General features: G+C 39.3%; 1 protein-coding gene across 3 annotated transcripts in view; it reads left to right on the forward strand.

Moving 5' to 3' along the window:
- Nucleotides 1-18457, forward strand: part of RAB27A (RAB27A, member RAS oncogene family) — a 31156-nt gene extending 12699 nt beyond the window's left edge. For all 3 annotated transcript variants that reach the window (XM_010391198.3, XM_019280931.2, XM_010391197.3), the window contains 5 exons: nt 10548-10721; nt 12280-12365; nt 12996-13099; nt 13804-13927; nt 16101-18457. In XM_010391198.3, coding sequence (XP_010389500.1) covers nt 10569-10721; nt 12280-12365; nt 12996-13099; nt 13804-13927; nt 16101-16299 — 666 coding nt within the window. In that variant the 5' untranslated portion in view covers nt 10548-10568 and the 3' untranslated portion in view covers nt 16300-18457. The remainder of the gene's footprint in view (nt 1-10547; nt 10722-12279; nt 12366-12995; nt 13100-13803; nt 13928-16100) is intronic.
- The last annotated feature ends 2419 nt before the right edge of the window (nt 18458-20876 follow it).

The raw sequence follows: 20876 nt of genomic DNA on the forward strand, positions 1-20876 counted from the left end.
CTCTAGACAATGGGAAGGAGAAAAAGGAGCAACTTTTATTAGTTCTAAAATGTTTTACTTCGTAACTAGGAAATGGTGTAGTTCCTGCTTCTGAATTTTGTTTAAACACTGTGTTATAGGGATACAATTTCTTTAAAAAAAATCAGTTTTGATACATTGTGATGCAACTGTTGGTATAAACAGAAGAACTGGGATCTTGGTGAGGAAATTCTCTGGGAGCGAGTGGGTTAGTTAGCATAGCTCCTCTATAGGCACTGCAGCTGTACTGATTAGTGCTAACTGAGATTTTCTTTTTTCACATATTTTATTTGTTTTATTGCAATCTCATTACTGGATTCTTAGTTCCTTCTATAGTAAATCACATGCATTGATTTAAAATCAAACCAAATGCTGCAAGCCAAAGCCAGTCTTTTAGTAGATGATGAAACACCAGCACCTACTTTAATGAGTCTTTTCATATAGAAACTCTTGGGGGGCAATACCATTACATATGTCTGTTTCTTGTGACTTATGCTCAGAAGGGTATAGCTGAATAGATTTTCATATTGCTTACCCATTATATTCCATTCTTCATTTCAGAGGTTTGATGCCTTTCTCAATTATGGTGTAGAATTGTTCCATGAAATTGGTTTGCCAGTTTGTGTGAGATTTTTGAGTTCTTCATGAGCAGGCAATGTTTCTATTTGGTGTTAAGCCAAGACAGCACAGTCTGTATGCACTGTGGTGTGATAACTGCATATGTGTTTCCCTGACACAGTTTTTGACAGGAAACTTGCACTGCTTGGGTCAATTAGAGCATTCTGACTGGCAATTTATTTTCATAGAAAAGTTTTGTGTATTTTTTCTGGAACTTGGATTATAGAGGTGGTTGTTCCGTAAGCTCACTGCTGCTAAGCCATTTATTAGCTATACACAGAACCATTCTGAATTTTAATTGAAGACTTCTGAGGGCAGAGGTAGAGAATTGCCTGTTACTGTAGGTCAGCTCAAGTGAAATTGAGGATGCTTTGTGTGCATGAAATGTTATGAAAGAATTCTTTAGGAAGGCATCTGCAGTAGGAAAAGCTGGCAACAGCTGCCAGGTTTCAGGTGGGGTTTTACTCTACAGCCATCTTGGGGCACTGCCTCTGTCTGGGAATAACTAAAAAGAAAGGTATGGGCAAACTGTGGCATTACACTTGTGCTGCTTTTTGCTTTCCTTGCTCATATATTCCTACATAACACCGATTAGTGTAAGAAATTCTGGTCTGCTGCGCTGTTTATCTCAGAAGTCTTTGCTGTGTATCAGGATTTAACTATAATTCATGCTGTAATATGGGATTGTGATCTGAGCAGTGAGATAAATATTGTTGGCAACTCAGGCTGAAAAACAGCAGGCTTTTTGAATGGAAGCTTTGTGTTGAGCAGTTCAGCCTGCTTAATCAGTGCTTCTTTTGAATTATGCCTTCCCTGAGGCTCTAGAAAGCTGTGCTAGGATACGAATTGAAGCCAACATTTTTCCAAAGCACTGTCTGAGTATTTTGGCAGACTGCAGGGCCTCAGTAGGAGGCTTGGGCAGTGTTAATTCGTGCTGCAGTTCCAGAGATGTTCAAATGGAGGATAGGGTGGAAGTAGGGGCATGGCTTTCAATTCTTGAAAGAAAACCCCACTCAAAAACCATCATTTAACTTTGCTTTGTTAGAAGAGTTTGAGTGATACTTTTGAGACACAAGCATGCTCCAAGGCGGCTGTGTCTTGCTGTCACACGAAGATTTCCATGAAGATTTCTGTTTTACTGTCGCACGTTAGTAACTTCCTGAAGAGAACAGGTTGTGGCCTATTGTATACAGCCTACTTCAGGCAGACGTGGTGTTTTATTATCTAATGGACTTGTTAAGTTATGGCCAGAGTATTCTCAGCAAGTTATTTCTAACCTTTGCATAGCATCTATAAAACATGTCACATATGCTCACTATCTCCAAACATGTTTATTAAACAAGTCCTGCTCAGTACTGGTTGAAAATCTCTCTCTCAGACAGTACTGGCTGAAAATCTCTTTCTCAGACTGTAGCTATTACAGACTCTGAAATGAAAGGCTCAGTTTCTTTTTGAGACCTCTTAGGAGCAGATTATTCACAGCTGACACCCACCTCTCAAACTCCTGAGTGTCCTGCTCAAGTGTCTTCCTGCCAGCCTGCACTGCTCTGACTGGCTTCCCATGGCAGCACAATGTCAGGTAGGTCCAGTGAGCTCTGCACCTGCAAGGATGCTTCTGTCAAGACTGTATGGTACTTAAAAGTTTGGGGGAAGTGAGTGCTAGCTGTGAGTCTCAGTTTTATCCATCTAGATCCATCCTTCCATCTCTGTCCATTTGTACACTTCCTTGCTTAGCATCTCTGACTGTCCTGGGATGCTGGATTTGAGGAATAGAAGAAATAACCTTTTCTAGTTGCTGGACAGGGTTCTAAATGACAGTTTCCCTTGCTTTCCCACAGATAACTACAAACTTATTTTGTCCTTTTTGCTAGATTCATTTAAGAAATCCCTCTGATTAAACATTTTCACAAGTAACTTTTTATGACTCCTAATGTCATGCCTGATATCCATAGATAGTAGAGTTTTTCAGCTCACTAGAAATGGATATGGCTTAGTTGTTCAGTCAGTAGCTTTGATAACCAGTGAATTTTCTGGGGAACAGGATGTTTTCACTGGTTGCTGGAACTATGATCTGACACATTAGTCCTGCTCCAAAAGGCCAGGATGCCTTGTGATTAGCTGCTTTCAAAAAAACTTCTGATGGAGTTAAAATTTTTTTGATATTTCAATGGCACCTAAATAATGAGAAAGCATTTAACTTCCTAAGAAATAACCAGAAGAACAGAATGTTAGAAATCCTCTATACTGTGATCCCTGTTAGTTTTGTTGTAGTTAGAACAGATCTCAATATTACAGAAAAGCCATAATGCTAAAGAATGGCAATGGCTGCTGAAAAAAAGGGTAACTTTTGTTGTATCTTCCAATCAACAACCAGCTTAGCAAGGAAAAGTGTTTACCCCCTACAAAAAAAAAAAAAAAACCGAACAAAAACAACAACCCATGTATTTTCCAATTCAAATAATGAAAAGGTGGATTAAATTCTGTACTGCAGTTCTTTCCTGCCTCACCCCTTTGTATGCTTGCCCACATCGTGTTAGATAAAAGATGTAGTTTTATAGTCTGTATCACATTTATGTGGTCTGCACTTTTATCTAACAATGATTAGGAGGTATCTTCAGGTGTCTGGTAGCTGACCTTTTCCATTGACTTCTAATTGACCTAATCAGGATAATTTATTTTGCCAGATACATCCTGCATTAGAGAGGAATAATCTGGTATCCTTCATAAGCTTGGCAGTGTGACCTCTTGGAGAATTATTTTCTGTGTTCCAGGTATCTGGCCTATGAAATAAGGTAGAAGATAGCTGAGAACCTTCCTCTTCTGAAAGAGAAATATATCTATATCCATATTGTTATGTTTTTTCTAAAGAAGCTGCAGGTATTTTCCTCTGGCCATTTACAGTGTGTGCTTTAATGGGCTTAAACAAAGAACCTGGCCTGATTAATATGTATTGCAGCCTACTGAATCACCCCTATAGGTAGAGCATAACTTACACTTTCTTTAGCATGAATACGTGCACTTGTTTTCCTTGAGATGCCATTTCGTTCATATTTTACCTGCACATATGAAACTGCTTCCTTTTTCAGTTTTCAGATTTTTAACTTTTTTTTTTTTAATTATTCCTCTTATTCTGCATTTTCATGTGTTTGCTTATCTGCTGGAGATTTTTATCTCCTGGAAAACCAAACCCTTCCTTAAAGAAATACTCAATTCTTATTATCCTATGTGATTCTTATTATCTTCTCCTTTACCCTTCAGTGGCTATTTCTGGGGTCAGAAATAGAAGTGTGCTCTTTTTTCTCGCCCTTCTGAATTTTGAAAGTGTTGCTGAATGAGGGGGTGGTCAAACTCCTGGATATTTCCCATCTGTGAATATAACCAACTTTGTGGGTGAAATCCCTGTGGCTCCTGTTTTTCTGAAACAGTTGGAAAATGTGTATATCTGTGTAGGACTGTCATTCATAATTCCTTGATCCTGGGAAGAGTAGGTACAGTACAGCGATGTGTTCCAGATGTTAAGGTTAGGCTGCGAGGAAGGAGGTGGGTCCCGAAGTGGTCAGAATTGTCATGTTAGGGAGGATGCTCTGCATTTCCTATGTATAAGTTAGTGAAAAAGCATGGCAGTTAACTTGGAAGCCACTGTGTCTTAATGTATTTATTAGAGGAAGAGGGGAATGGTTGAAGATGGAGTAAGTAGTATGGAACTGCTTAAAGGAATTAAAAATGCTTGCTTTATTTTCCCCAGTTTACTCTGGAGTTTATTCAGTTTACACCAATGTTTACTTCACTGCTCTAACTTGAAAGCAGCTTCTGATGAGAGTGCAAAGAGGTAACTTGAGAGGCAAAAGCTCTTGTTCCCAGGAGAGTGACAGGTCCTCTGAGAGAGTTCAACTGTTTTTATCACATAGCGTTGCAAATCTCTATTTATCTACAGTATTTCCTTACCATGGAGCATGAAAATGTTAGGAACTGATGAGGGAATAGAGATGGTGCTGTGCTTTTTGCACAGAAGTTGAAACTGCACAAAAATCCTCCCGTATGGGGACTATTGGACAACCATCTGCAACATTCCTGCTTTTATTCTTCATTTTTTTCCAGTTCCATGCTGCCTTTCATTCATTTATGTAACTGAGCCAACCTTTGAAATTCAGCTGCCTATTTGTTGGTTTGGTGATGCTGAAATGCAAAAGCAGTTGCAAAACTAACTGTTGTTTCATTTCCTGGCTTCTCCATTCCTAGTTTCTCCTGGTTTTCTGGAAACAAAGTCCAGAATCTGCTGCTCCCTTGCCTGGCCTGTTGTGCAAGGTTCTCACCACATCTGCAGGCCTGTTGCTTCCCTTTTGTGCCCCCTTTCTGGGTGGGATTATAATTTCATGCCTGGCATCTCCCATTATAGCTCATTCTCACAGTGCTTTGTGTGCCCATCAGTTCGTGCTCTCAAAATGCTGCAGTTGTAGCGATACTGAAAAATGGTTGTAGAGCACCTTCAGCCAAACGAAAGTGACATCAGTGGAGGCTAAAACCTCCCAGCCTGTGTTTTTGTACCTAATTTTGCAGATTCTTCTATATCTTGAGCACCCTTAAAATTAGTTAGATCTTTCCAAGAAAGAGGGACTCCTTAGACATTGATCCTGCAATTCCTTAAAGTTTCTCTGCAGCTGAAACTAAAAACATCATAATAGTAAAATGTCAGGTAAAGCAATTGAAAGTAACCAAGGGGTATTTTCTTCTTATTCATGCTACAGAAAAGCCCCAGAAGTCGCAGAAAGTGTCATTTTGGCCAAAACTAAAGCAAGCCGGGTCATCTATTTCCCTAAGAAAAACAATAGTGCAGCTCAGAACATTTTGGTGAAGTGCTTATTCATTAGTTCTCTTCCCCCAATGCAGCAGTTACTTGAGTTTATGAAATATAAATGATATGTTTGTTACATTTGTACGGATCTGGCAGCTTTTAACAAAGCACTTCTAACAAAGTGCTGACTAAGCAGGAGCATTATTTAAGTCTCTGTCACTTGTTTGGACAGAGCTGACACGTGTCTGATTGACCAGTTCTTCAAGCCTTCAGGTGCTGCTGGAGCCTTAGAGCAGGGTGAGGCCATTCACTGTGCTCTGCCCACACTGAGCAGGAATGTGGTTATTGCCTTGCTGTAGTGTGGTGGCAATGCTGGTGTGACAGGATTACTGAGCTTATTTCTCTGTGGATCACTTTCTCAGTTTTTCTGCTGGAACAGATGGAGTGGCACATAAAACACTCTTGAAGCTTAAATTTGTGTAGTGCCTGGGTGAAAAAAAATTTTAGTGTGAACTGATGTGCACTTGCAGAATGATCAAATCTGTGGAAATGCATTATTGCCCACTGAGAGACCTGCAGTATCTTCTTTTTCTGTATGTGGGGGATTTGGACTCATTTTCCCCTGATGCCCATGTCAACTCTAATCACAAGCATGCAGCCTCAACAGAAAGGAAACAGTTTACATTAAAGACTGCTGTATTCTCCTCAAACCTGAGGTAAAGGATGTAAAGCTATGAATGGAACTGAACAGCTATGATCCATATACTCCATCATTAATGCATGTTTGAATGAAAACCCCTGTTAGGAACAATTGAATTGTTTTAAGGTGTGTGGGTGATTTTGCAGCAACTTTAGATCTGCTCCAACGTAGGTCTTGCACAAATCTCTTTTGAAATGCTGTTTTCCTCTAGGAATAAAAGGGACATGTGAGCTGTATAATTGCTTTCCAGCCATGCAGTGAGGCAGCACCCTCCTTAGACACAGATGTGGGCACACCTCTTTATCTCTGAGCACCCATCAATATGGTTGCAAACAGGTGACACGTAAGCCTCTTGGCTGTGTGCTGAGGAGGTGGTGCTGGAAAAGTACTCCTACTGGAAGTACTATCTCCAGTGTGCCCTAGCTATTTCTTTTGCAGAGTCTGGGGTAAGTGGTATACCTTACTTTAAACTGGTGTGCTTGAGGACTGTCTGATTAGGGGCATGTTCAGATTTCCTGAATTTTACACTGTGTGTATGTATACATGTTTTTATTTGCAGATCAATGCTTTTGGTTTTTTGGCTTGAGTTTTTATTTATTCATCTCTGTTGCCTTCTTCCTTTATCCTTCTCTCCATCAGTAGCAGCACAGGATTTGCATGTTTTGTGTAGGGCCAGTTCAGGAAGCATATTCCCTATTCCCATACTACATGGGGGAAATCCTGCATGCCAAGCCAATTTCCTTAATTTATACAGGAGCAAATCTGCCATAGTCTGGAATGTTTTGTCACACAATAGTGCTGTGATATTTGTGTCCCAGAGGCAAAAATATGAACCTGTTAACATTGATGTCTGTAATGTGAAAGTACCTCAGACTAGGAAATGCAGGGAACAAGAGGAGCACTTGATTTGCAGAGAATCCCTTCTTGACAAGGCACGATCTGTGTGTGTGTGTGTGGAGACTTCAGAGCAGCAGCTGTACAAGCACAGCTCAGATGATGGCTGTGGGGGTCCTGTCAGCCGTGGAAGAGGCCACTGGAGCTTTTCCAGCACTTGCTCATGGCTCCTGTCCGTCTGCATACCAGGCAAAGTGCAAAGCCAGAGCTGAATGGGATTTCAGGAGGGATTTACAACAGGCAAAACTGTGGAGGGCTTGAAGTGGAGATCAAAACTGCGTCCATCAGTGAATTTTTTTTAAACCAAGGAGTTCTTACTCTTAGAAGCAAGATTTGGGAATAATTTACTTTTGGTGACCTGGTGAATTCTAATTGTGTAATTAATTTTCTCTGAATCTTCCTTTTCTACCTCCTACTCTCCTAATATACAAGGTATAGAAATGTGGAAGGAAAGACTGGAAAGTATGAAGCTCTAAAACCTAATTAAAAAAAAAAAGCAAAATTGGAAGGAAAAAACGGGATGGGGTTTTAGTAACAGGGCCATGATTTTTAAAAATTAAGCGGCAGTTTTTGCTTGAATATACTTTGCAACAAATATATTTTTTTTTTCTGTTATGTGAAGCTGGATGTGTCTGGACACTAGGACTGCAGATCTCAGAAGTGGAGGGTGGAGATCACTTTTTAAATATTTGTACAGGGAGGAGGACAAAGCTTGAAACTGCTATGAAAATAGCTCTTTACGTGTCTCCAAGGATAGGTTAACTGTGCAGGGTTTCACAAGAACCACTCCCTCGAGATATTTGAATAATAGATTGACATTATGGGGTGCAGTGAGAGGTGTGTGCATTTCAAAACCGAAGGAGAAAATTTCCTTCTCTAGTAAATCCTTTGGAAGGCATTTTTAGAAGCCCTTCCTGTGAAGGGTTCCTCGTCCTCTGTCAGTCCTTTGGAAATTGTATTTCTTACCAGCCACAGGGAGAATTGAGGTTTCAGTGGGCCAAATGATGTGGCGTTTTTGTCCCGACAGACACTCTACAAATCAGACATGGCACTAGGAATACCTTTAGGTTTTACTTCCCCGAGGCCTAATCTTGACTTTTCTGTTTTGGCCAGAGCTTTCATGCAGCCCTGCCTAGTGGAAGGTGCAGCTGAACTGTTACAGTTCCCTACAGCTCCATGGAAGAGCTGCAATGCCCTTCCTTCCTCTGTGTGGTCTTGCACAGGATGCATGATAAATCAGCAGTGATCAGGTGTGCCATCATTTGTACTTGTTATTAAAAGTATGTTCTATACAACTATAGCGATCCAACAGAAAACTGACGAGTCAAATACCTCTGTGCGGGTGGGACAGCATAGTAAAAGGTGTGAAGCAAGCTTGTCTTTGTGTAATATACTGGCCCTAAGATTTACATCTAAGTCTTTTAAAGCAACAATTAATTTTGGGATATCGGGACTGAAAGAACATGTGCTTGAGTAGAGGATGAGCTTACACAGCTCTTTGCCCCTGGGGAGCATCTGAGGGCAAAGGAAACACCATGTATGAGATGGAAGTCTAAATCAAATGCAGTGTTTAGAAAAATCCAGCTCTGTTTTTTAAAATATTTTTCCCTTTCTTCTGGTACATTTCAATGGAAAGACTTTGTAGAGCTACAAGGTAGGTGATCTGGTTTTACTTTTTTTTCCTTCCCCAAAAGGGGAGAGGATTTAAAAAATGAAACACCCCCCCTCCCCCCCCCCCCCAAATTCTTTTTGCTGATACATGTGAATGTGTCTAACGGATCAGGGTTCTTAGTTTCTTCTGAAAATGTTCTTATGTCAATGTTTGGGCTTCCTGTTGAATATGCTGCTCCTTCAAAACTGCGTGGTGGATGCAGTCCTGCAGTTGTGGTGCAATTCTGTAATCAGCTCACTGATAACTCTTGCTGCAGGGTTCTCCCTTTCAGTCTTCTACTCTCCTGCAAAACTTTGGTTAGAACACAACAGTAGGAAGTAAATTAGCTGGCTGTGGTGTAGTAGTGAGTGTGAACTCTGTCACCTAAACCCCCTTTCCTGTGAGCTTTTACTGGCATTGATGGCATAATGTGAAATATGCCTTGGCTGGGAAAGGGAGATTTCAACACTTTTCAAAAAGGAAAAAAAAAGTGTCAGCTGCTTTCCACTGACTCTTCAGCTGGAGAATATCTGGGGTAAATCTGACCAGTGTCTGCTTTTTAGTAAGCCACTTATGGCCACATCAACTAGTCACAGTTCTGACTTGTAACCAAGAGCAGGACAAAGGTGAAGCTTTAAAGATAGTTATGGTTTTAGCTGAATGGTGGCAATTGATGCCCACACACTGGAAATACAGTTTGTTCCAGACCTCAAGTTGTGAGTTGATATTCAAGAAATGAATTGGTGTTTTGCCATTGATGCAAACTACGGAAGTGTTTGACTTGAAATTAATAACTTTATCTAGTTCAAGTTACAAGTAGTTCCAAAAATACTTACAGTTGAAACAGCAGATTTTACTCTTTTAAAATTTTATTTCATCATCTGATTTTTTTTTTGTGATTTTGGCATCTGTTTCTGTCCTTCAGAAGAGGCAATTTTATGCCAGTTTTCTGTTGCTTTTAGAGTGGTTATTTTAGGCTTATCTTTTCATGTTCATGTCTTTGAACACAGCACAAGGCAGCTCTCTACTGTTTGTTTTGGGGGAGGAGAGGCTCAGTAGCTACTCAATGGGAAAGTGCTGGTGCATTAACATCAGCTTTTCTAGTACATGTGAAATTTGCCAGTGATTTTTGTTACACATTTTAGCTGTTCCTGCACTTCGATCAGACTATAGAGAATATGATTATGTTTTAAAAAATAGAGGGAAATTTCTTAAATGTCTATAAGCCATGGAAAAAATGTGTGTGTGTGTTTAATGTCAATTCAGGATCAAGATTTAGTTTGGATGGTGAACAAGCATTACAATAAAAACTTTAAAAACTGAAAATTGTTCCTCAAAACAAAAAACCCAACACCAAGAAAAAGCTTTTTCAAGACTGAAAAATAGCTATTAATAGAAAATTATTGTAATTTTTGTTAAATATAGTGGACAGTCTGGAAAAAAAATCAGGTTTTTTCATATGTTACTAATGCCATAATGAATGTGTGGCCAGTATTGCATTGCTAGTACAATTATGTAGCTTTTGCAAGCTTCCATACGGATTAAAAACAGTTCTGCAGTTCATGTTCCAGATATCTTGAATACTTTGACCTTGATTTTCAGTCTTGCCTGACAAAGTTAAAATTGTGTTGCCTTCCCTTTCCAGTAAGAGGAATGTAATAAAACTAAAGATGCCCTTTTCCAGTCACAGCTGAATTTGCTATTGGTAATTTGTGTAATTGAGAGTTTAACGTGAAGTCGGTGTAAAGGAGCACAGAACTGGCCCCACCACTCACTGCTATGTAGTTCAGGTAGTGATTTGTATTTTAAACATTTGTCAGAAGTAGTCCTGGCAGACCTCTTGACTGACTATTCCTCTTTGCTTTGCTTTTCAGGGTGCCTCCTGAATTCTCACTATGTCTGATGGGGACTACGATTACCTCATAAAATTCCTAGCACTCGGTGATTCTGGAGTAGGAAAGACCAGCCTTCTTTACCAGTATACAGATGGCAAATTTAATTCCAAATTCATCACAACGGTGGGCATTGACTTTCGGGAAAAGAGAGTGGTGAGTTCGTATAAAGAGTGTGCTACTTGAAAATGGTGTCTGTCTATGTGTAGGCCAGCAGTCAGTGTTACTGTGGGCTTAATTTTGTGATGGGAAAGGCCTCGTTTGACATGGCTATTTTTGTCATTGCTGCCTACAGACACATTTCCCCAAAAGTTAAAGAGCTGATTCTAAGAAACCACTTCTTTCTGCTCAGCAGGTGTTGATGAGTGTGTCTACTCCGTGAGTTGTGCATACAGTACCTGGAGTGGCACTTTTATTGTTGAACTCCTTTCACAAGGAAGGACTGAACTGTAGTAAAATGTTTTTGCTGGGTATGAACTGAAATGGCAACTAAACAAAGATGCAGTTTTTTAAAACATGTGGATGAAATGGTACATGCAGCTGGTCTGGCTTCCTAAGCAGTCACCACTAGCAGAGAAGAATTATGAAATATAAGGTTGCTTTTTTTCAACCCCTGAATTGTTATTAAATTAAGCAAATGTACTTCTGATATGAAGCTGAGCATTAGAGTATGATAACCAATTGGGTGCTGGTCCTTACTGCTCTGAGAAATGGAGTTGGTACAAGCTTTTTATTGCTGTGTGCAAGTATTAAATGTCTTTCATTGTAGCCTGGAGATTTCTTGTGTCCAGAAATCTGGGTGGTGTAATGGGCATTGTGCAGACTGGTTTTTGGTGCATGATATGCACCACAATAGTTCAAGGACTAGATATCTTAGTTAAATGCCAAACTGGTCTCTTGAATAAGTCATTGTTCCTTTTGTGGGATTGTAAACATGGTGGTTTACTTGATCAACATAGTTGATAACTCAGAATAAAGTTTAGGTTTCAGAGCCTGAATCTTATAATACATAAACTTGCTGAATTTGTGGATCTCTAAAGATATGTTTGTAACTCTTGTAATCTTAGGTACAATGACACTTGAAGGTAAAGAAGATGACCTAACACGAAGAAATTAATCTATTTTTATCTGATCCTTCCAAGACTAATAGATGCCCTTATTTATATTTTCATGCTGAGCAAGCTCTTCAGCTTTTATTTTTATCATCCAATTTCTGCCTATAAGCTGTTATCTGATAAGATCTACCCTCAGCAATTTTTCAGCAGTATTTTGGCAGCTAAGTAGCAGAGTCATTATCTCTGAGTATATTCTGTTTGCAAATGAGGTTCTGCTAGTACTACAAATACATTGCCAGATTGCATTGTTGCTTTCTCATATTTAATTTTGAATATGATGTAAGGTAGTAAGAAACCCAGAAAATCAAAATACTAAAATTAATCTTGTCTCATGGCTCTAATATCTGTCTGGAGTCCATAGTCTATTGGGTACTGGTTTTGCAGTTTCACTCTTACCCTTATTTTTAAATATTTAATTGGATGCAATATTAAAATGCATCTCATACTACTTTTGTCTTACAAAGCAGAGGATTGAGTTGTAACTGGGATCTGTGTATCAGCAGTGCTACTTTTGCTGCATTTAATGACTTTAAATGTCAGTTATTCTGTGTTCTGTAGCAGCTGGACTGGTAACAGTCTTGCAAATTTACCTTTTACAGGTGTATAGACCCAATGGGCCGGATGGTGTTGGTGGCAGAGGACAGAGGATCCATCTTCAGCTCTGGGACACTGCAGGGCAGGAAAGGTATGACTCAAGATGGCAACGTGAACTTACTTAAACAGTGATGGAAAGTTTCATATGAATACCCATTAAACTCTAATTTACAACTGTAGAACACAAAAACTGTAATTCTTGCTTTTTAGTCTTTTTTTTTTCATAGCCAACACATATAGATACTTTTAAAGCTTTTCTTTTTAAGGTTCTCCTTAAGTTTCTGTAGATATGTTGAGGCCTTGGGACAGTCAGACGTAAAAGCATCTCAAAGGATTCTTTTCTATTGGCCTCTCAAAAGACTAGCATTCTTGTGGTTCTTAGTTTTAAATTCAAGGACTGATGTGTATAGGGGATACATTTTTGTTCTAAGTTAGAATTTCAATATTGTTCTAATTTCTGAATCTTGATCAAGGCGTGCTTTATAGTAGAAGACTGTTTAAAGCTCTCACGCTCAAGTCTCCTTGACTCCTTAGGCCTTGATTAGGCCACAGTAATGTTAGCAATTTTTCTTACACAGTCCCCGCCTCAGCAAAACAACTATGAATATTTCCTTCTGGTTAATTCAGTCTTAAGTTACCTCAGTTCTTCTGTGACTGTATGCAATTATGTTTTCAAAGTAACTTGTCAGACGAGCAAATTAATTTCAGTTTGCTGGTCTAGGTTTCGTAGCTTGACAACTGCTTTCTTCAGAGATGCCATGGGGTTTCTTCTACTCTTTGATCTGACAAATGAGCAAAGCTTTCTGAATGTCAGGAACTGGATAAGTATGGCTTTTTTTTTTTCCTTCCTTTCTTTACGTGGGTGGAATGGGGAGTGGGGGTTATGTTTCTAAATATGGAGTCTCACTGAGAAATAGAACTTAAAATACTGGGTTTTATGGCTTTCTCAGTAAAAAAATGTAAGTTTTGTATTCATAATTGTAATAGCTGCTAGTGATGGCTTCTAGGGCTCACCTGAAATTCAGCTTTGCCTACTGAACTTGAATCTTAACCTATATAAAAGCAAGCTGAGACAATATCCTATCCCTGGCTCTGGTGCTGTTCAGTAATTTAAGTGTGTGGGGAGCCTATGCAAAAGTATTTTGACTCACCTGAAGCTTTGTCAGCAAAACTTAATGGAAGGCAAATGTTACTTGGCTGGTATATCTCAGCAAAGGTGCTCCCAAACTGCATCATCCATCTGGAGAGGGGAGCAGATCCTTTCCTGGCAGCTCACTGTAGATGCTTAGTGAGTGTAACTCCTTAAGCTGCAAATACATGAGTTTCTGTGCTAACTGTGTTAGGCTTCTGTTTCTCTGGGTTTTTCACTGGGTGTGTGACAGTGGAAACCCACCTGTTCTCTGGCCCCTCAGTGCAACTGCAGAAGTCCTGTGAGCTAAGGAGGGAACATGCTTGGTTTGTGGTAGTGTTCCTAGGGAGCTGTATGTGTGGCAGTAAGTTGTGACCCCTATTTATGTTGGTGCTGCCAGGTCAGCTACAAATGCATGCATATTGTGAAAACCCAGACATTGTGTTATGTGGAAACAAGAGTGACCTGGAAGACCAAAGGATGGTGAAGGAAGAGGAGGCTAAGGAACTTGCAGAAAAATATGGGTAAGTAACTTTCTTTCTATTTAGAGCAGAATGAGAGATCTTCTGTAATGCTTTTTTTCTGTATACTGAAAGGTTATTGTGAGAATAAGCATTTTAGAATGCTTAACTGGCTGGTATGATATCTTTTTTTCTGTCTGAGATTAATATTTTCTGCGCTGCTTAAAAGTAAATACTTAGTATTGCAATAATCCTGGCACTGGAGATTGGCTAGTCTTCTTTGCTTGGCAGTAAACAGAGTAAATTTTCACAAACATTCTGGAAAAGAGAGAGAATTTAGCTAGAGAGGCAGGTGAATAATGGGGTCACTTCTTTGCTCTTACCTGTGCTGAGGCATCTGCACTCTCACAGGCTCCCAGCGAGTCTGAAAACTGAGCCAGACTAGTAGGAAGACAGGGCAGCCTTGCCCTTCCCCTTCCTGGTTAAGCACAGGTCATGTGTCTCTGAAAGAAGTATGTGAAATCTTTGTTCCAGTCAGATATTAATTTGTACTTTTATACTCCCTTAACTCTTTCATGGTGCTCATCTTTGAATTACATTTGCATTTCACTGAGAATCAGAAAGGCACTTCTGAAGGAACTCATCTGGTGCATTTGTGGTGTTTTAATTCATGTAGTGGAACAATTTTCTAGCTCATGAACTGGATTCCTTCTCAACTGAAAACTTAAAAAGTTAAATGATGTGCTCCAACCAGTAATCCACCTTCAGTCTGGAGGGATAGAGTAGAGCTACTCCAAAGTAAATCCCACAAGACAGGCATAGTGTGAACACTGGCTCCTCAGTGAAACTGCCTTGTTCTGCAGGTCTTCCGCTGTGTCATGACGTTTGCTAGGCACAAATTAGCTTGCCTTGACCTTTAAAAATCATTGGAGGCAAATCAGAAAAAATCTGTCTATGAGATAGAAATGGTGCAGTAATACCTTCTCACTTTTTCCATCTCTTGTGAAAATGCTTGTTTGAAGTCCATGTCACACAGACAACAGCAAGTGCATTTGGTACTTTAACCAGCTGCTTGTGAAGGAGCAATAAGTTTTAAACAGCAGCAGGTGGCATGTGACCATATCTTAAATCTCTTTGCATGTGACTTCTGAAAATAATTTATGAAGTATTTATCTTTGTGTCTGAAAATGCAACTTAATTTAGGAATAGTGAGCTACAAGTCAAGGTTGTGGATCACATCCTATCTGTAGGCAGTTACAAAGTTCTCTGCCCTGTAGAGGCGAGACAGGATAGCTGCTAGGAGTCACTTTCTCCTGAGGGGAGGCAAGATAAATCCTGCAGCAGTTAACAGTCTTCTGTTAACAGAAGTGTGAGATAGTGAACATCCCCTTCTGTGGAAGGGACTCGTACTGATATGTGGTGTATTTGAAACAGATTGCAAGAGACCTGCACAGAGACAGTAAGATACTTTTGGCCACTCATTAGGTCTTGCAAGTTAAGTAAGAAATACTTAAAATTCTGAAGTGACAGTATCAGTTTCCTGGGCAGTAACACAAATGCAGCTGTAGCATCATGCTGTGGGGAGCACAAAACCAAGACGGCCACAGCCTGTGGACCCACAGTGGAACATCCTGATCCACAACAATAAAGAAAACAAACAATGTACTTTAGCAACCAAGGTGCCAGAAACTTTTGACAAAGAAAAAGTGATCTGAGCACTGAGATTTCTTTTTTTATGTAAGAAAGTTTAGAGTTGTGGTGTCAATAGAAGAAAGTCACCTTCTGTAGTGATAAGAGTACCACACTGTGAGTCTTTACTGCCTTGTTTGCAAAGAAATGCAGCATTCCTTCTCTTGCAATTACTTTGTCCTTCTGTGCACAAGTGTTCTCCTTACTGATTTCTATTCACATCAGCTCTGGACTAACTGCATCTCTTGCATGGAACGGAGTTTAAAAAAACAAAGCTCAGGAGCACAACATTGGGAACTCATACTGACAAGTGCCTCTGTAAATTGTGGACTCCTTTAACACTTGCCCTTCTGCCCTGCCTTCAGTCAGCCTCTTCATTAATTTCTTTTTCATTTCAGACCACTGAGCACTCAGTGTCTCTCTTCTCTGGAGTAGCAGTGACAGTCTTAGTGTGATTTCTAAGTATGTGGCAGTAATCCTGCATTGTTTTTTTTCTCCCGTGAGTTACAACTGTGTGATGTAAGTTTATATTTTTCGTCTTCTGCAGAATACCGTATTTTGAAACCAGTGCAGCAAATGGGAGTAATGTAAGCAAAGCCATTGAAACTCTGCTTGACCTCATTATGAAGCGCATGGAACGATGTGTGGATAAATCCTGGATCCCTGAAGGGGTGGTGCGCTCCAATGGGCACAGCTCTACAGAACAACTGAATGAGGAGCAAGAAAAAGGCAAATGTGGCTGTTAGCCCAGTTACAATTAAGTTTAATGTGTATGATACAGTACAGTCGCAGCTTACCTGTTTAACTTCGGGACGAATCACTTTGTGTAGTTATTTAATGAGCTATATTAATTCTTGATACTAATTTTTATTTGCTTCTCTCAAACAACATTGACCTTCGCTTGCAAGGTATGCAGTTTATTAGTGGTGGGACAGAAGTTTAATTTGGTTTAGCACTGGATGTTCCTCTAATTCTCTCCTTGGGAAGAAAGGGGAGGAAAGGAATTTTCATTACCAAATTCAGAAACATATCTCTATGGGCAGCCAGAAAGGGTAGGCTTCTGAATTGAAGGGTTTTCAGTTGCACTTGGAAGTCTCCGTTAACTACACAGAGTAGGCATTTAGATTAGCTATTGTGACAGCTCTTGGTGTCTCCTAACAGCAAGATTACCAACTTGGTTCTTGGTTTTAAACAGAAATATTTAATCATTTCACCAATTAACAACAATCTTAAAGAGCACATCCTGTGTTTTCTACAAAAGCCTGTGGGTAGCTTTTCCTTACTCTCCTAAACCATCAGCTTTCAGTGATGAAAACCAAAGGGAAGCTATTCAGTACAGAATAAAAAGCTCCAGAGAAGCACAGGGGTGTGCACACAGAGCACTTGGGGCATGTCATGTAATTGAACATGTAAACTACAACTGTACTATATCAAATATATCCAACGCAGCTGATGAGACCTCCTGACATTTGAATTTCTAGAACATGCGTATACATAAATTTATATGTAAATGGCATAACTGTGCATCTGTTATGTTTCTTTTATATTGCTACTCATGTTTTAACAGGAATGTAGGGCAACCTAGATGTCAGCAAAATTTCATCAGAGTTGGTGCTTTGCACTGAATTTGTTCTACCAAACACAGATTGAGAATATTTCTTCAAATTTGGATTGAGAAATGAATGATTGTTGTCTTCTGGTGAGATGCAGCTAAGATACTAGTCCTGCAATCAGTATTTCTATGAATTTATAATGCTCATTTTGTTTTGCCAACCTTTGTGTCCTGTACATCTTGGTTATCATATAGTCATTTATGGCTTGCTCATTTCCTTTAGATTGTATTTTAAAAAGTATAGAGTTACTTTTCTTCCCCCCTCTCCCCCCCAAAGAATCACATAAATGTAATTTTTGGTTTCAGTGGATCATGCTAGTCTAACCATTTTTATTTATTCATATGACCTAGGAAACAATCAGTATTTTTGGGGGTTTTGCCCAGACTGATTTATAAGATGTGCCTACCAAATTGTTTTCTACCCTGGCAGAGGCTGTATAATGTAAGGTATTGCCAATTAAAGTCATAAAATGCCAAATTGAGTCTTGTTACAGACCTTCCACAGCAGCTTGTTTACAGAACGCCAAAGCTATTGCTTCTTTAGAAATTATGTATTTATTTATTTAAATATTCTAACTACTGCAATTTCAGGCAAGTATTGATACCAATTATGAACATGAATTGCAGCATAACAAATTTTTTGAAGGAAGGACCAAAAATGTTTCTAGAATAGAATCTAAGAACAAAAATATTGATGTAGCTTCTGGTTATATTAATTAATCCAAGAATAAGTGTTAAAATTTGGTTCTTAAAATATTTTACGACAGTAATGCATTGTTCTTTAACAAACACCATGTGTAAATATTAGATTTTTATCACAGCCTACACAGAATATTTTTAAAGTGCAATATAATTTGACTGCTCTGGGGCTAGGACAGAAATAAAAGCAATTTATATGAGTATGGGGTGTTGGTTTTTTCTACTCCACTTCTAAAATGCTTGTAGACCGGACTTACTGTAGTTTAATTCAGAGTGCCTTTTGAAGTTACCATCACATCTCTGACCAGTAGAGTAAGAAGCTGTACTGTAAGACACAATACATTTCAATGTACTTCAGTGTCTGAATTTTTTTTAATGTAACCCTTTGCTTTTCAGAGGGTTGCAGTGGAACTTTGTCATGCATTAACTTAAAATGGGAGTTTTCATGCTGATAGCTCCATTCAGTTCCTGAAAACTTTAAGGATTATTGCAACCAGCTGTTGAGCTAAGTCACTACTGAAATAGTGTAAAAATAGTTCCTTTTGAATACTTATGTTTAAATTGGATATTAAATATTAAAATACTGAAACTGCCATATTTGTCATGCCTATTATTTGTAACTATTTACAAAGAGGATCTGCATAAAATTGCTTTGATGTCAGCCTTTGAAATGTGCCATAGGATTTATCTGTTTTAATTATCGTGTGACAAAACTTTTGTTCCCTTTTAAACTCTCATGAGAAATCACAGTTAATGGTTCTTGACAGTAAACTACACTGTTCTTACTAGACTAGTACTGGTTTTAAAAAACAAAGAAACAAGAATTCTTATGTGACGAGAAACTGTTATTTCAAGAAAAGTTGTTTCCATTCAGTGTCAGATGGAGACACTGATCTGTAATTGAATAGAGTTTTGGAAAGGATTTCCATTAAGATGGATTGTCCCAGGATTTCTTATTATAATATAAAATAGTTAAACATTCCTGATATGAACTTTGCCAGCACTGTTGAACTGAACTGAACTGAGACAACATTTCCTGTTGTCTCAGTTCCATGTCAGTCTGTGCCCTGCACTGTCCCTTTTTGTTGTGAGGTTTCTTTGTTCAAACGTGTCCGAGATCTGTGTTGTGGCCAAGATACTTCTTGGTGACCCTCTCTTGCACTGACCAAACCAGTCAGATGGGGCCTGGTGAATGCTGGGTGATGCCAGGAGGAGCCCAAGCCCAAACTGATGCAGGCATCAGTTCTATGTTCCTAAGACATTCAGGACGCTGCTCATCTGGACATGTCACATGTTCAGAGCAAAGGGAATCAAACTATACATTTTGTCAACTTTATTGCTTCTACAAAGGTAAGTAGCCTGATTTTTCAGACTAACTGCTTCCATCAAGAGTAGTGTCTATTACCAGGTAGGTTATAATGTGCTGGAGGACATTGCTGCTATTCAGAGGTTCCTTGACAGGCAAGAAAATGAGCTGAACTAAACCTCATTAAGTTTAAAAAGGGCAAGTGTCAAGTGTCACTGGGTATTACATCTGGGCTGCAATAACCCTATGTAGTAGCGCTAGCTGAAAAAATATTTTTCAGAAAAGGGGATGAGCATCCTGTTCCAAAGCAGGCTGACCAGAAGCCAAAAGTGCTGCTGTGGCAGAGAAGGCCAGCTGTATCCAGGGCTGCACTGGTAAAATGAAGGCAGCAGATTGGCAAAGTTGGTCTTTCCTTATCTTCAGTAATTGTAAGACTGCCTAGAGTTCTGTGTCCTGTTTTGGACACCTCAGTAGAAGAAAGACATTGACACAGTGGAGTGAGTCCAGCAGCTGCCATCAGGATCAGAGGGCTGGAGCACAAGGGGTAGGAAGAGACAGAACAGAGGTTGCTTAGCTTTAAGCTTAGGGAGACCTTTCTGCTATCTTGAACTCTCATGGGAGGATACACAGAAGGTGGAGCCAGACCTATCTCAGAGGGCATAGGGATAGGAAAGAGGCAAGAGAGAAAAAGTTCTCTGGAAAATTAAGATTAAATAGTAGGAAAAGATTGTCACCATACAAGTGGTAAGAAATTGGAACAGGAGCTGAGTAAGGTTATGAAATCTCCATCTTTGAAGACACTAAAAACTAAACTTGGATGTGGTGCTGAGCCTGGTATTAATTTGTTCTGCTTTGAGCAGTGCTTTACTCTAGATGACCTCCAGAAGTGTCTTCCACCTAATGGGATCATATGTCTCTGAACCTGATCCTACAACTGCATTTTCCTGACAGTTCATTCCTTCATATGACTATGACAGTTCTTTTACTTCTATTAGGAAACTTGTACAAATCCATAAATACTTGCTGATCAGAGCTTTGCTGTGTTGTTTTGTGACGTGTATGAGTTTAAGGTATTTAGTTGAGATGTTTGGTGAAACAATTCTTGCTGTAGTAATCTGTGTCAAAAACAAATGAGCCACTTGGTTTGCTGCAAAATCTCCTCTTCCACTGAGGCTGTTTTTCATCTGGATACCTAATTTTGTCTGTGAATAACTATTAATGGAGTTAGAAGTACATACTGTTTTTTTAATAATTAATCTGGATTCTGTCACCAGCAACCTTCAATCTATATTACCTTTTAGTCAGGAACAAGCACTTCAAATCTACAACATAATGGCTTGTAGAGGAGATTAGTGCTTTGATGTGAAAAAAGGAGATGTGGGTGAAAGTGTGATGGTAAATGCTTTTATTATCACTGTGCACTTACATCCTGTCTGTTGGACATATTGGTGGCAGTCTGTAATTCAAAGTGTTTAAATTGTAGAAGCCACCAAAGACTTCACAATACAGGACTCTGCCAGGAAAAGTGAAATACAGCCCATGGGGAAAGTAAATTGCATAGGCAGGAAACTCAAAGTAATCAAACTGAAAAAGGAGAACAGCCCTGGACCTAAGCAAACTTGTTTACTATTTGGTTTTACCTCTAGCTGTAAACTTGTCTTCCTAGCTTCCCTCATAAAATTGGATTTTGTGTGTGTGTTTAGTAT

Source organism: Corvus cornix, chromosome 10, assembly GCF_000738735.6.
Source record: "Corvus cornix cornix isolate S_Up_H32 chromosome 10, ASM73873v5, whole genome shotgun sequence".
Taxonomy (NCBI): domain Eukaryota; kingdom Metazoa; phylum Chordata; class Aves; order Passeriformes; family Corvidae; genus Corvus; species Corvus cornix.